General features: G+C 44.8%; 1 protein-coding gene across 1 annotated transcript in view; it reads left to right on the forward strand.

The window, feature by feature from the left end:
• Positions 1-2,196: 2,196 nt before the first annotated feature.
• Positions 2,197-13,003, forward strand: part of csf1ra (colony stimulating factor 1 receptor, a) — a gene marked incomplete at both ends in the record, with an annotated part of 30,707 nt that continues 19,900 nt past the window's right edge. Inside the window, 5 exons of the mRNA XM_084448637.1 lie at positions 2,197-2,248; positions 8,486-8,776; positions 10,009-10,296; positions 10,776-10,912; positions 12,660-12,822. Of these exons, the coding sequence (XP_084304763.1) occupies positions 2,197-2,248; positions 8,486-8,776; positions 10,009-10,296; positions 10,776-10,912; positions 12,660-12,822 (931 nt within the window). The remainder of the gene's footprint in view (positions 2,249-8,485; positions 8,777-10,008; positions 10,297-10,775; positions 10,913-12,659; positions 12,823-13,003) is intronic.

Here is a 13,003-nt window from a genome sequence, read left to right on the forward strand (position 1 = left end):
AAATGTATACCTGAAAATAAAAGTGTCTAGATAAATGTGACTTTTCGTTTTTGTATTACATAATATAGTGAACTGAATCAGTGCATTAAACAAGCATGAAATCCTATCTCAAGGATGATACTGTCATTGTGCAATATTACACATTACTCTCCCTCCCTCCCTCCCTCCCTCCCTCCCTCGCTCCACCACCACTGCCTCCCCCTCTCCCTCTCTCTCTCCATCCCTCCATCCCTCCATCCTGCACCACGACCACCACTCCTTTCTCCTTCTCAATAAGATAAGATTCACTTTAATAAAGCGTTACAGCAGAGAGAATTTACAGAATAGATCTGAGTAAAGAATTATACATAGAAGAGTACAAGAAAAACAATACAGTATGAAATATCTCTACCTCCCTCCACCCTCCACCAGCATCTTCTCTTTCTCTCTCCCTCTCTCTCCCTCTCTCCCTCCCCCTCTCTCTCTCTTTCTCTCTCCCTCTCTCTCTCCCCCTCTCTCTCACTACCTCCCTCCACCAGCATCTTCTCTTTCCTCCCTCTCTTTCTCTCCCTCTCTCTCTCCCCCTCTCTCTCTCTCTTTCTCTCTCTCTCTCCCACTCTCTCTCTCTACCTCCCTCCACCCTCCACCACCATTGTCTCCTTCCTCCCTCTCTCTCTCTCTGACTCTCTCCCTCTCTCTCTCCCTCTCCGTCTCTCCCCCCCTCTCTCTTTCCCCCCCCCCTCTCTCTCCCTCTCTCTCTCCCCCTCTCTCTCTCCCTCTCTCCCCCCCTCTCTCTTTCTCTCTCCCCCCTCTCTCTCTCTCTCTCTCTCTATCTCCCTCCATCTTCCACCACCTCCTTCATCCCTCTGTGCAAACCCTCAACCCCAAGCCCTCGTCCCCTGGTCCCCTGATTCCCAGGCTTCTCAAAGGGGTCTTGTGCTGGTCTCCCCGCCCCCCCTTGCCCTGCTCCGTGGGCCTGCCGGGGGACCATGGAGGCTGAGCTAGTGATTCCTCCAACCTCCATGAGTTGTCTGCTGGTGGATCCTGGCTGATCTCCCACCCATCCGACACGCTAGGTCATTACACCGTGTCCTAACTACACGCGACGCGAGCGAGCGTCAGCGCCAAAATGCATTCCATTGCTTTGTTTTCTGTTGTTATGTCCTAACTGGACGCGAGCGACACAGCGCGAAGCGGCGCAACGTTTTAACTGCCCTTTTGACGCTCGCCCTGTTCCTATTTTCCTCCTGTCGCTCGCGTTGACAGGCGTCTGTCTTCAGTTGGGAATATAGACAAATGCCAAACAGAACAGGACATTTAACGGTTTCAGTTAGGACAGCAAGCATGCGATGTCGCGTTCTGTTGCTCGCGTCGCAAGCAGTTAGGACACGGTGTTAGCTAGGAGTGTGACCCCCCCCCCCCTCTCTCTCTCTCTCTCTGTCTGTCTCTGTGTGTAAGTGAGTCTCAACCCCTCTCCCCTTCTCTCTTCTCCTCCTCCTCCATCTCTGCTGCCTCTGTTTCTCTCAGAGCTGATGTGAGGTTAACTTGCGATGTAGTGCGGGCGGAGAGGAGAGGTGAGTCAAGTGACGGCAGCAGGAGTCAGCGGGGCCACGAGTTTGAGCAGCTTCCTCTAGGACCCTGCAGACAGAGCGACCGCCTCAGGGGGCACACCAGAAACACCCCTCTAGACTCAGGACATCTACAGAGCTTTTCACATTATAAAATAGTGAGATATCGTTAAATGGCATGGGTCTAGGTGCAGTTGATTGGTTAATCTATTGATTTAGGAAATATACAGGCGAGGTGTTTCAATCCAGTCAATTATTAAGCAAAAAGCTTTGTTTTATTAATTATAATAAATCATGCAAACTGTTTGAAGTAATTTGACTTACTCAAATTATTATAATATTATAATATTATAATGTCATTGTAAATTTAGATTTGACAGGGATGAAACAGTATTTTCCGTGTTGGGCTTCTTCACAATAGTAACGAGTCAGAAGGTCTTCCAGCTTCTCCTCAGACGGATGTCTCAGTCCTGCCCAGAGGACATGTGAGGGAGTGAGTAAGACAGAAGCTCCTCAGGAATCACTCTCATTTCTCTCCTCAGCCAAAGACCAGGACGGAGTGTATCAACTCACACAGACACACACACAAACACACACACACACACATTCGGAAACGCACACCACTGAGAGACCTGGAGCGGGTTTCAGGATGACCGTTTTCCTGCTGCTTCTCCTGGCGGTCCTGCCCCCTGCTGCTACAGGTAAGACATTACACCTGCCGACAGCACCCACACCTGCCTGCTCTTTCCTGGGGGTCCTGCAATGTAGGTGTCCAACAGCTGCCTGTGTTGCCTTTACTAGTACTGTAGCCTTGTCTGCATTAGTGAAAACTGAGGCTACACTTCCGTCCATACCATATTTCATAGTCTTAACTGTTGCTGTGTCATTTATCCAAAACTCCAGGTGTTTAGTCTCTGTCTAGAGTGGATTGAAGCATACGTTTCCAACAGTGAGACCAGTAGAGGTAGATAGATATATAGATAGATAGACCAGTAGTGGATAAGGCTGTTGTGAGTCTGAGTGTGTTACGCTTGGCCATGACCAACCTCATTAATCCCTGTGTTTTTCTGGATCATCATGGGTTGTTTTTGTCACTGCGTCTCATATCCTCTTCGTTCACACTCTTTCTCTGAGGGTGTATCAAAGATTGTACTGTATCTGTTGGAATCACAAATCATCACTGAAATAATTTTGTTTAGCCTTTTTTGGGGGAGTTAACTGTCAGACTGTATTTTCTATTAGGGTCCCCTAAAAATCCATCATGGATTTATGTTAGATTTAGTGAATGGCTCAGTTAGATATTGTTCTAGGAGTAAACAGAAATGTGAAATCTGTTTATGGAAATCAATTGTGGCTGATTCACTGTACAGTCATGCCTCCATTCTTAAGATAAGATCCATCCTACGTCCAATGATCGTAGGGTCGGCGGTTCCAATCCCACCTCCCCCTCTCCACATGTCGAAGTGTCCTTGGGACAAAACACTGAACCCCAAATTGCTCCCAATGAGCAGGCTAGCACCTTGCATGGCAGCTGCCGCCATTGGTGTGTGAATGTGTGTGTGAATGTGTGTGTGAATGGGTGAATGAGAGGCCACTGTAAAGCGCTTTGGATAAGTGTAAGTGCAGTTCATTTACCATAAGATAAGATAAGATTAACTTCCATAGTCCCTGGAGGGTGGGGGTGGGGTTTGTTCTTCGTCCCAGAGCCATGTAGGCCCTTAGTTCCAGACAGTGGGTATACTGTAGAAACGACAATTACATCTGAACGCAATTGTAGATTTTATTTGCGTGAGTGGTGAACATGTAGACACGGTTCTCCCCAGGTGAATGTGCTGTGCTATCAAGTCCAGAACATTCTGTGCTGAGCCGACCAGAGCCTCAGTGAACACCCAGCTGCTGTCTGCCTGCGGTGGTGCAGTTTGTCAGGCCAGCAAATCTCAGTTCTGCTTCCTTGTTTATTGGGGTGAACTGTAGGTTTTTGACTTCCGCCATCTAAACCGCAATGTTTTCCAGAAGTGAAGTTCCTTAAAAACACTGACTAAAATATAAAATGTAATTAAATTAAGATAAAATAACTTGTTTTTTTGTTTGCTGGCAATGTTGCCCTTCATGGGGTATCTTATCCTTAACATGACCCCAGACATGCAGCCAGTGGTTGGAAAGTCTCTAAGAGAGGATTGTTTTCCCTCGTCCAACCCAGCTTCCAATAGACCAGCAGCTTTGGTCTTCAGACCAGACCCTCTTCACCATCTCTCCACGCTCGTTACTCCCCACAGAGACTCCTCTGTCCCGCTGGGCCCGCCTGCTTTGGAGGGCAATAAACATCCAATTTTTGGGCGGGGGGCGGGGGGGTGGATGCACAAAGTAAACTCTGTTTTCTTTAGTCTCCCTAAAGTTGGCATCTTACAAGCAAAGCATCTTCAGATCATATTTTCGGCTATTGTCTACTGTGTCGGGCAGGGGGTGGTGGTGGGGGGGGGGTGGGGGGTGGGTAGGGGAGCGACACAAAGTAATCATAAAAGGGGAAATCCGCACTCTCAAATACATTTAGCTGCTTTTAATGCATAGTAGCCTATACAGCAGACCCTTTTAATGCATAGTAGCCTATACAGCAGACCGCAAACACGTTTCAAACCCTCCGGCCTTAAATTAAACTCTGACGAAGGCCCAAGGGCTGATACGCATTCGTGGTTTGCTGTATACGCTACAGATAAACTGATTATGCATGTTTTACATACAAGCAGAATCAGTTCATAAATATACATACATTCAGTTCACATGCATACATACATTTCATAAACTCACATTTCATAAACTCACATTTCATAAGCTCAATCATAAATTATGTGACCTTGAAAAATTAGGACTAAAAACCACCAGCTTTGTGTCATGTGCAGAGGCCCGCAGATTTGGAATGAGCTTGTCGATAAACTAAAAATGTTACTTTCCATCTCCACCTTTAAGAAAAACTTTAAAATGCTACTCGTATCATATGATACCCACCAGTAAGCGAGCAGCATCTTGGTTCCAGACCAACAAGATTAACGTGATGGAGTGGCCAGCCCAATCCCTGGACCTTAATCCAATAGAAAACTTGTGGGGTGACATCAAAAATGCAGTTTCTGAGGCAAATCCAAGAAATGCAGAGGAATTATGGAATGTAGTTCAAATGTCCTGGGCTGGAATACCTGTTCACAGGTGCCAGACGTTGGTCGACTCATGCAGCACAGATGTGAAGCAGTTCTCAGAAACACTGGTTATACAACGTAATATTAGTTCAGTGATTAGCTAAAAAGCTAAATATTGAATCATTTTTCAGTTTAAACAGTAAATGTTTGAGTTTGTAAAGACAAATGCAGACATTTTGAACAGCCTAATATTCTGTTTTCTTCACTTTGTAAAAAAAACACACAAAAAAACACAAATTTGATAAAAGTTTCTTCATGTTTTGATTTGGAATAGAATGTGCAGTGTTCCCAATGCATTTGCGTGTATGGAAATAAAAGCTATTATAAGGATTTTGAGCTTTACTCACTTTTTTAAACACACTGCTATTATTTTGAACACAACTGTATACCCTCTGCCAGCAGTTGCTGGGCGGAGCCAATTACCAGTTTATGAAGAGTCTTGTTTATGAATGAGTTGATCGGTGGGCTAGTTCTATTTTCTTTTCATTATTGTTGCCTTGATGTGTTATTGTATGCATTCATTTTCCTCACATTCAGAATTGTACCTCTTCCTGATTTGTTATTGTGGCGCGCTTCCAATGGGTGTTAAACAATTCATTGAGTGCTTTCTTTCAATTACCTATGGACTACAAATGTATCCAGAATGCTGGGATTATCTGTTGTATATATGTTTGTTTATATATTGTTGCGTCTATGGATATTTGGCCAATATCCTGTCTGTCACTGCTGTGTTTGTGAGAAACTGGGTCCCCTGCTGTATACAAGCTTTTAATAGCTTCCTTGGGGCGACCCTTTCACGCATCCAGCTATTGTAAAATGTCTACATGTATGTATCTCTTTGTGATGATGTGTGAATAAAGTACTACTACTGCTACTACTACTGCTACTACTACTACTACTACTACTACTACTACTACTAGGCCTACTACTATTAGGCCTACTATTACTACTACTACTACTACTACTACTACTAGTACTACTACTATTACTACTACTACTACTACTACTACTACTACTATTTTACTACTACTACTACTACTACTACTACTAATACTACTACTACTACTACTACTACTACTCGTACTAATAATAATAATAATAATAATAATACAAGTACTACTAATACTAGTACTACTACTACTACTACTACTACTACTACAACTACTACTACTACTACTACTACTACTACTACTACTACTAATACTACTACCACTACTACTACTAGGCCTACTACTACTACTACTACTACTACTACTACAAACCGCACCCGTTAAGAAGTAAACTCTTTGTTTTCTTCAGTCTCTCCAAGGACGTATTTTTGATTTGAGCTTTGGTAGGGACATTACATATTTGAACTTTATAAAATAAAAAAGCATAGGTTACATAACTACAATCAGATCTGATGGCTGGTTCTTCAACCTCCTGAACTGATGATCATGCATTGGGCCCACATGTGCACTTGCTGCATACAAATTGATAACAACTGAAAGGGTTCCAAAAACCTAATTTACCTGAACATTACATGTTTAGTTTGTTTACTAACTTTATGCAATTCAGTGGCTGAGTCAGCCTCATCATGGCTCAGATCTTGCCGCGTTTGCAATGGTAGGCACGTCGTTGCCTTTAATATGGGATTGTCCCGTAGTGAAAAACGCGAGGATTTTCCCGTATTTATGTGAACAGAACTGTAGTGTTGACGGAGGCTTTGAACTTTGTAGCCGCGTAACCAAATTCAACCAGATACTACAGCCAGCCTCTCGCGTTAGCAAGAAACCGCAAACCAATCTATTAGCGATATTGGGCTAGTGAGGCAGGACTAGTAGAGAAGGACATCTGTTAAGCATTTGTGTACCAAATTATTGCTGGGGGCAATTCAGTAGTCTCTGAATATTGATGGGGACATGTCCCCTGCGTCTCCCCTAAATTCTACACCCATGGTCTCCCTTAAGTCAACTTCCCAAGAGCAGCACATCTTCAAGTCATATTTTGCTCTACTGCCCTGTGAGGGACAAGATTAGAGACGCCTGGAAACTCAGACAGCCTGAAGCAGAAGTAGGAGACGAAATGACTGTTCAATGTGTTTCCTGAAGGCGTGAGACTCATTTGGATGAACAAGACGACTTCTAGACCCAGACAAGACTGCTCTCAGTTTTCACTTCTCCCATGTCCTCATGAGGTCCCCAACAGAAAGAGACACTGTTTCAAAGTTTCTACGCTCTCTTGGGGAGTCAACAACTATAAATTACTGTCCCACTTCATCAACTTATAGTATCGTCAACTACTATGAAAACTACAGTAGTGCACAATGAACATGCTGTCCTCCATCCAGGATGTATGTCTTTGGCATTTGCAGTTGGTAGAGGGAACGGACTGTGCTTTTCTAGTTTAATTTTGTTGGCGATAAGGTGTTTGAGGGTTGGTGCTTGTTTTAACATTTACAGTAGAACAAGTACCAAAAGAGCTACTTTAACAGGCAATTGAGTAGAATATACTTTTACTGAGACATTTTTTTGCTTGCTTTGTGGTAATGCGAAGCAGATGCAGTTATGTTGTTCCCGGATTTGTAAAATGTCTGACTATTTGCTGCTAAATCAGAGGATTCAGCATAGTATGATGCATGTATTACTGATGTAGCTACCCACCATTGGGGTCTGTTCATCGTGCTTCTCATGCTGAGAGATGCCTATTGTTCAAAGCACATCGTATGTGTCACACAGCTGGGCCGGGGCGTGTATGTTAGTAGTACGAGCCTCTAAGAATGTACCCTAACTTCAATCACGGAAGTAGGAAGTGCATTCCACCACTGAACCGCACCGACGCCCCATCTAATGATAGTTGAGCTTTGTCACAGTTGGATATATTATGATTCTGATCTATCCAACATGATCAAACTACTGCACAAGTCATCTGATCTATGTTGTGAAATTCTTAATAACGACTATAACTAATGGCAATACTGTAATTGTACCCACAATGCACCTAACCTCGATACTAACCTACTGTATGAGAATCCTAAAATGTAGAATAAACACCAAAAGAGCTACTAAACACCTCAAGCTCTTAACACTCTGGATTTAGAAAGCAGACAACCCCCTGAGTAGAATAAACTATACTTTTACTCATACACACATACACTGTACACATACACTGCACACATAAATACACACACAAACACACCCACACACACACACACAAGCACTATGCACTGTATGCACTATTATTTATTTATCCTTAGTGTTATATTTTAATCTGTAAATGTAATGTTCATTGTGTAATAGACATGTATTCTGCGTCTGTTCTGTGTTGTGCTATATCATGTTATATTATGTGTTCCACTCCACAAAATAAGTTCATGGTGGAAAATAAAGTACTGGTAAAGAAAGTGAGACCTAATTGAACCTACTGTAGCCTGTTGTGATGGTTCCAAGAGCAACAGGTCTACTCAGGTGCGCTGCTAGAAATGCTGGGATCTATGAAAGAATATAACATTGGGCCCCCCAAACCTAGACCTTATCATAATAGAAAATAAGAACGGTGGTTAATGGGGGACCCTGTTTGTGCAGGGCAACCACCACCCCCGTATGCCCCTGGACCTTCTACAGCATGTCTTCAGTGTATTAGCTCATCTGTTTGGTTCAGAATGGTGGGGTCCTGTGTGCAACATACAGTAGCCCACCCCAGCAACACCAGCTACTACTGGAGTGAATCTCCTGGTACAATTCATGTGGTCCTCCACTCCCTCTCCTACAGCACAATGGAGGCATCCAGTCATCAAGCTGAACTCCCAGGTGGTTCTGGGCTCCGAGGTGGTGGTGAGGCCCGGGGCCCCTCTGGTTCTGCGGTGTGAGGGCGACGGGCCGGTCAACTGGCAGCCGCGCCTGGCTAAGCACCGGCGCTACGTCTCCAAGGTCAGCAGCAGCGTCCGGACCTTCAGGGTGGAGCATCCCGTGGCGGAACACACCGGCACGTATAGGTGCTCGTACACGGCCCCGATGACGCAGGGGCCCCAGCTCGTCTCTGCTGTGCACGTCTACGTGAAAGGTGAGCTCGCGGGGAGTTGGTTTGTCGGTGTGTGTGTAAGTGTTGGTGTGTCTGTCATAGGTAGCCGCCATATACAGTGTATGGCAGAGACGCTGCTACTTGTAACCTTGAAAGATGTGTGAAAAAGAAAGTTATAATATCCATGAATTGTGATTGTATACTGACTGCACCTTTAGCATTTCTGTCCCTGTATGTAATTTTCTCTAAGGGGACATAAATAAACTGTTAAAATGTGTGTTTGTGTGTCTGTGTGTGTGTGTGTGTGTGTGTGTGTGTGTGCAGGACCGGCCCTAGCATTTCAGCAGCTCTAGGCGAGATTATGGAACACCTTCAGTTTCGTTTTGCTGACGGGGGGGGGGGGGGGGGGGTGCTGCTGCGCGATTTGTTGACGGGGGGGGGGGGGGGGGGTGCTGCTGCGCGATTTGTTAACGGGGGAGGCGCCCGGCGCTGGGCGGAGGCGCCGCACCGCATTGCGAAGCGTAATAGAGACAGTAGGGATTACGGAATGAAATTATTTTAATAAAAATAAAAAATATATTTTTTATTTTTTTTTGGTGCTCCTTGGCCAGGCGCCCCTTGGCCATTTGGCGCCCTAGGCGACCGCCTATTTCGCCTATGCCTCGGGCCGGCCCTGTGTGTGTGTGTGTGTGTGTGTGTGTGTGTGTGTGTCTGTGTGTGTGTTTGTGTGCGCGTGCATGTGTTATAGTGAGTGTTGTTTTGTGTTATTCTGTGAGACGGCCACTGATAAAACAATCAGATTACAGCCATAAGATCTGTAGCTGTCTCATGACTGTAATTCGAGCACCTCCCAAACCCGCCTCCACCTGCCTCCTCTTCCCCATTCTCTCTCTCCCCATCTCTCTCCCCCTCTCTCTTCCCCGTTCTCTCTCCCCCTCTCTCTTCCCCTCTCTCTCCCCCTCTCTCTCCCCCTCTCTCTCCCCCTCTCTCTTACCCTCTCTCTCCCCCTCTCTCTCCCCCTCTCTCCCCCTCTCTCTTCCCCGTTCTCTCTCCCCCTCTCTCTTCCCCTCTCTCTCCCCCTCTCTCTCCCCCTCTCTTCCCCTCTCTCTTCCCCTCTCTCTTCCCCTCTCTCTTCCCCATTCTCTCTCCCCCTCTCTCTCCCCCTCTCTCTCCCCCTCTCTCTTCCCCTCTCTCTCCCCCTCTCTCTCCCCCTCTCTCTTCCCCTCTCTCTCCCCCTCTCTCTCCCCCTCTCTCTCCCCCTCTCTCTCCCCCAGATCCCACCACCCTGTTCACCACCAGCAGCACCTCCTTGCGTGTGGTGAAGAAGGAGGGGGAGGAATGTCTCCTGCCCTGCCTGTTGACCGACCCCGAGGCCACGCGGCTCGGTCTCCGCATGGACAACGGCACCACGCTCCCCACGGGGATGAACTTCACCGCCTTCCCCCGCCGCGGCATCCTGGTCCACAACCTCCACCCCAGCTACAACGCCGACTACGTCTGCACCGCCTGGATCAGGGGCCAGGAGTGGACCTCCAAGCCCTTCTCCATCAACGTCATTCAGAGTGAGCCATGGAGGAAAGGGAGCTTCACAAAGAGCATACACTGCCATGTCTGTCATGTATCTGTCATATGGCATCTCGTATTGCACTGTGTCGTATACGACAAGTGAAAGGCGGACATTGAACTGCATTAAAAAAAAAATATATATATATATATATATATATATATATATATATATATATATATATATTATGTATATATTATTTTATTTTTTTTAAACCTTTATTTAACTAGGGGAAATCCTGTTGAGATTGACATCTCTTTTGCGAAGGAGCCCTAGCCAAGAGTGGCTGCAATAAAAAAACAAGAACATCAAGTCAGACAATACAGTAAAAGTTAAAAAAAAAAAGACATGACATACACCGTAGCAAAAAGCATAATACATTGGAAGTGCACTAAGATTACAATACCACGTAGAAACACCCAATTCCAAATACTGTTGAATTTGACGTGTCCCGTCTGGTTCCTTGTCCGTGTCCAGAGCTGCGATGTCCTCCCTACGTCTTCCTGGAGAAGGAAGAGTATGTGCGCATCGTTGGGGAGATGCTGGAGATACGCTGCACCACACACAACCCCAACTTCAACTACAACGTCACCTGGACGTACCCAGCCAAACAGGTGAGGGTGCAATATTCTAAAATAACAAAATTGCCGTGCTAATATAAAGTAGAAACATAGTCATGTACTGCAGTAGCCTACTGTGTCACATCATGTCCTCATTCGTGAAATCTAATTAAATCAACCATTACTTATAGAGCGCCTTTCATGCTAATTTCAATACTTTTTTTGTGACCTTGTTTATAGGCCTCACGCTACGTATCACGATACATGGGTCACGATACAATGTCTATCACGATACATTGTGATACGATACGATACATACAGTACTGCGATACATTGCGATACTCTACATCATTTACTGAAATTTTTTTAAATACAGTTGAAAATACAGCTCCATCCCCCGCTCCCTGGAGGTGATCCTGAGGGCGGAGGGAATGGGAGAACATTTTGAATCCATTTGGTCCATCCTGTTAGCACTGTTCTGGAATCATTTGGTCCATCCTGTTAGCACTGTTCTGGATTCATTTGGTCCATCCTGGCAGCACTGTTCTGGGTTAATTTGGTCCATCCTGGCAGCACTGTTCTGGATTCATTTGGTCCATCCTGGCAGCACTGTTCTGGATTCATTTGGTCCATCCTAGCAGCACTGTTCTGGATTCATTTGGTCCATCCTAGCAGCACTGTTCTGGATGGACAGGTTTCTAGTAGGTCTTGCGCACATCTTTGATTTGGTGCTGAGCGTTCAATATTTGAAAAAGGACTTCCCACTCAAGTGTAAAACTCTGTACCTTTATTTCAGCAAACAATGTTCCAATTTGTTAAGATCCTCTTCAGGTTGTTTTCTGTTAAGATCTTCAGGGTTTTTTTTAAAGACGATTTTAACGGATCGAAATGTTGTTTGCAGAAATAAAGGTACAGAACATTATACTGGATGTACAGTTTCCCAAAAAATGATCTGAGTGTCTACTCTTTGCATTATATCCTCTTTGGTTACACTCTTTATCAGCACTCATGGAGTACCTCTTGTCCAATCAAATTACTTGGTCGGAAATAACTATAATTTATAATGGAAAATATCATTTTTGAAGATTAAATAAAAGAGATGAACATTTTCCAGTGTGGGTCATAATTAATTTTACTAAATAGGGCTGACATTATTGGGTGATCCAGAAATGTACAGTTGTGTATCATAAGTACTACAAATCGATCCAGCTGGCGTGCTCCCTGATCATACTTCAGAGATGTACTACTACTGCAGCTTCAAGAGACTAAACAGTAAAGGACCCAAAATGTAGCCTCGAGGGACACCAGAAAAAATGTTTCTCTTAAGATAAGATAAATTTGAAGTTTAATAATCCCCAGGGAAAGGGGGGATTTGAGAATAAGCAGAGGAAAGGTCACCAAAGAAGACAAAATATTCTCTGTTGGATAGGTTCTAAATGAATGCGGAGCTAGAGACCCATTTCTGCAGGCTATCAGTTAGAACAGTGGGCTACTGTAGCTGCACTCATGTCTAAAGGCACAGAGACATAATGTTTCAAGACTGAGACAGAAGTAAGCGATCATCACAGAGACATGATCAACTCCGCACCTGCTCTACTAGAAGGCTACACCTCAACTTTTATTATTATTATTATTATTTTAGCTTGTTTTATCCAGCGGAGCCCACTGAGACCAAGGTCTCATTTACAGCGGTGCCATGGTTTACATAGCAAACATCGTAAACAATATAAAACAATGAACTTAAGATGTTATCTCAAAACAAGATAATAAAAAATATTTTGCTCTCTCTCTCTTCTTGCAGTCAGGCATCATAGAGGAGAATGTCCACTCTAAATCCAACCGTCTGGACATAGAGAGCATCCTGACCATCCCTGCTGTGGGTCATGCAGACGCAGGCAACATCACCTGCATGGGCACCAACGAGGCAGGAGTCAACAGCTCCACCACAAACCTGCTGGTTGTAGGTGAGCTACTGTACTAGAGCTGCTATCTAAATCTGTTCAGGAAGGATTTATGATGTTCATGAAGAGTTCAGGCCAGATTACAGCCATAAGCCATCAAGGGTCTCAATAGACTATAAAGACTGTAAGTACAGTACAGTACAGTGACAGTAAGCACTGATGATATCCTAAGACCATGAGCGGG

The sequence above is a fragment of the Borostomias antarcticus genome, assembly GCF_949987555.1.
Source record: "Borostomias antarcticus genome assembly, chromosome: 14".
NCBI classification, from domain to species: domain Eukaryota; kingdom Metazoa; phylum Chordata; class Actinopteri; order Stomiiformes; family Stomiidae; genus Borostomias; species Borostomias antarcticus.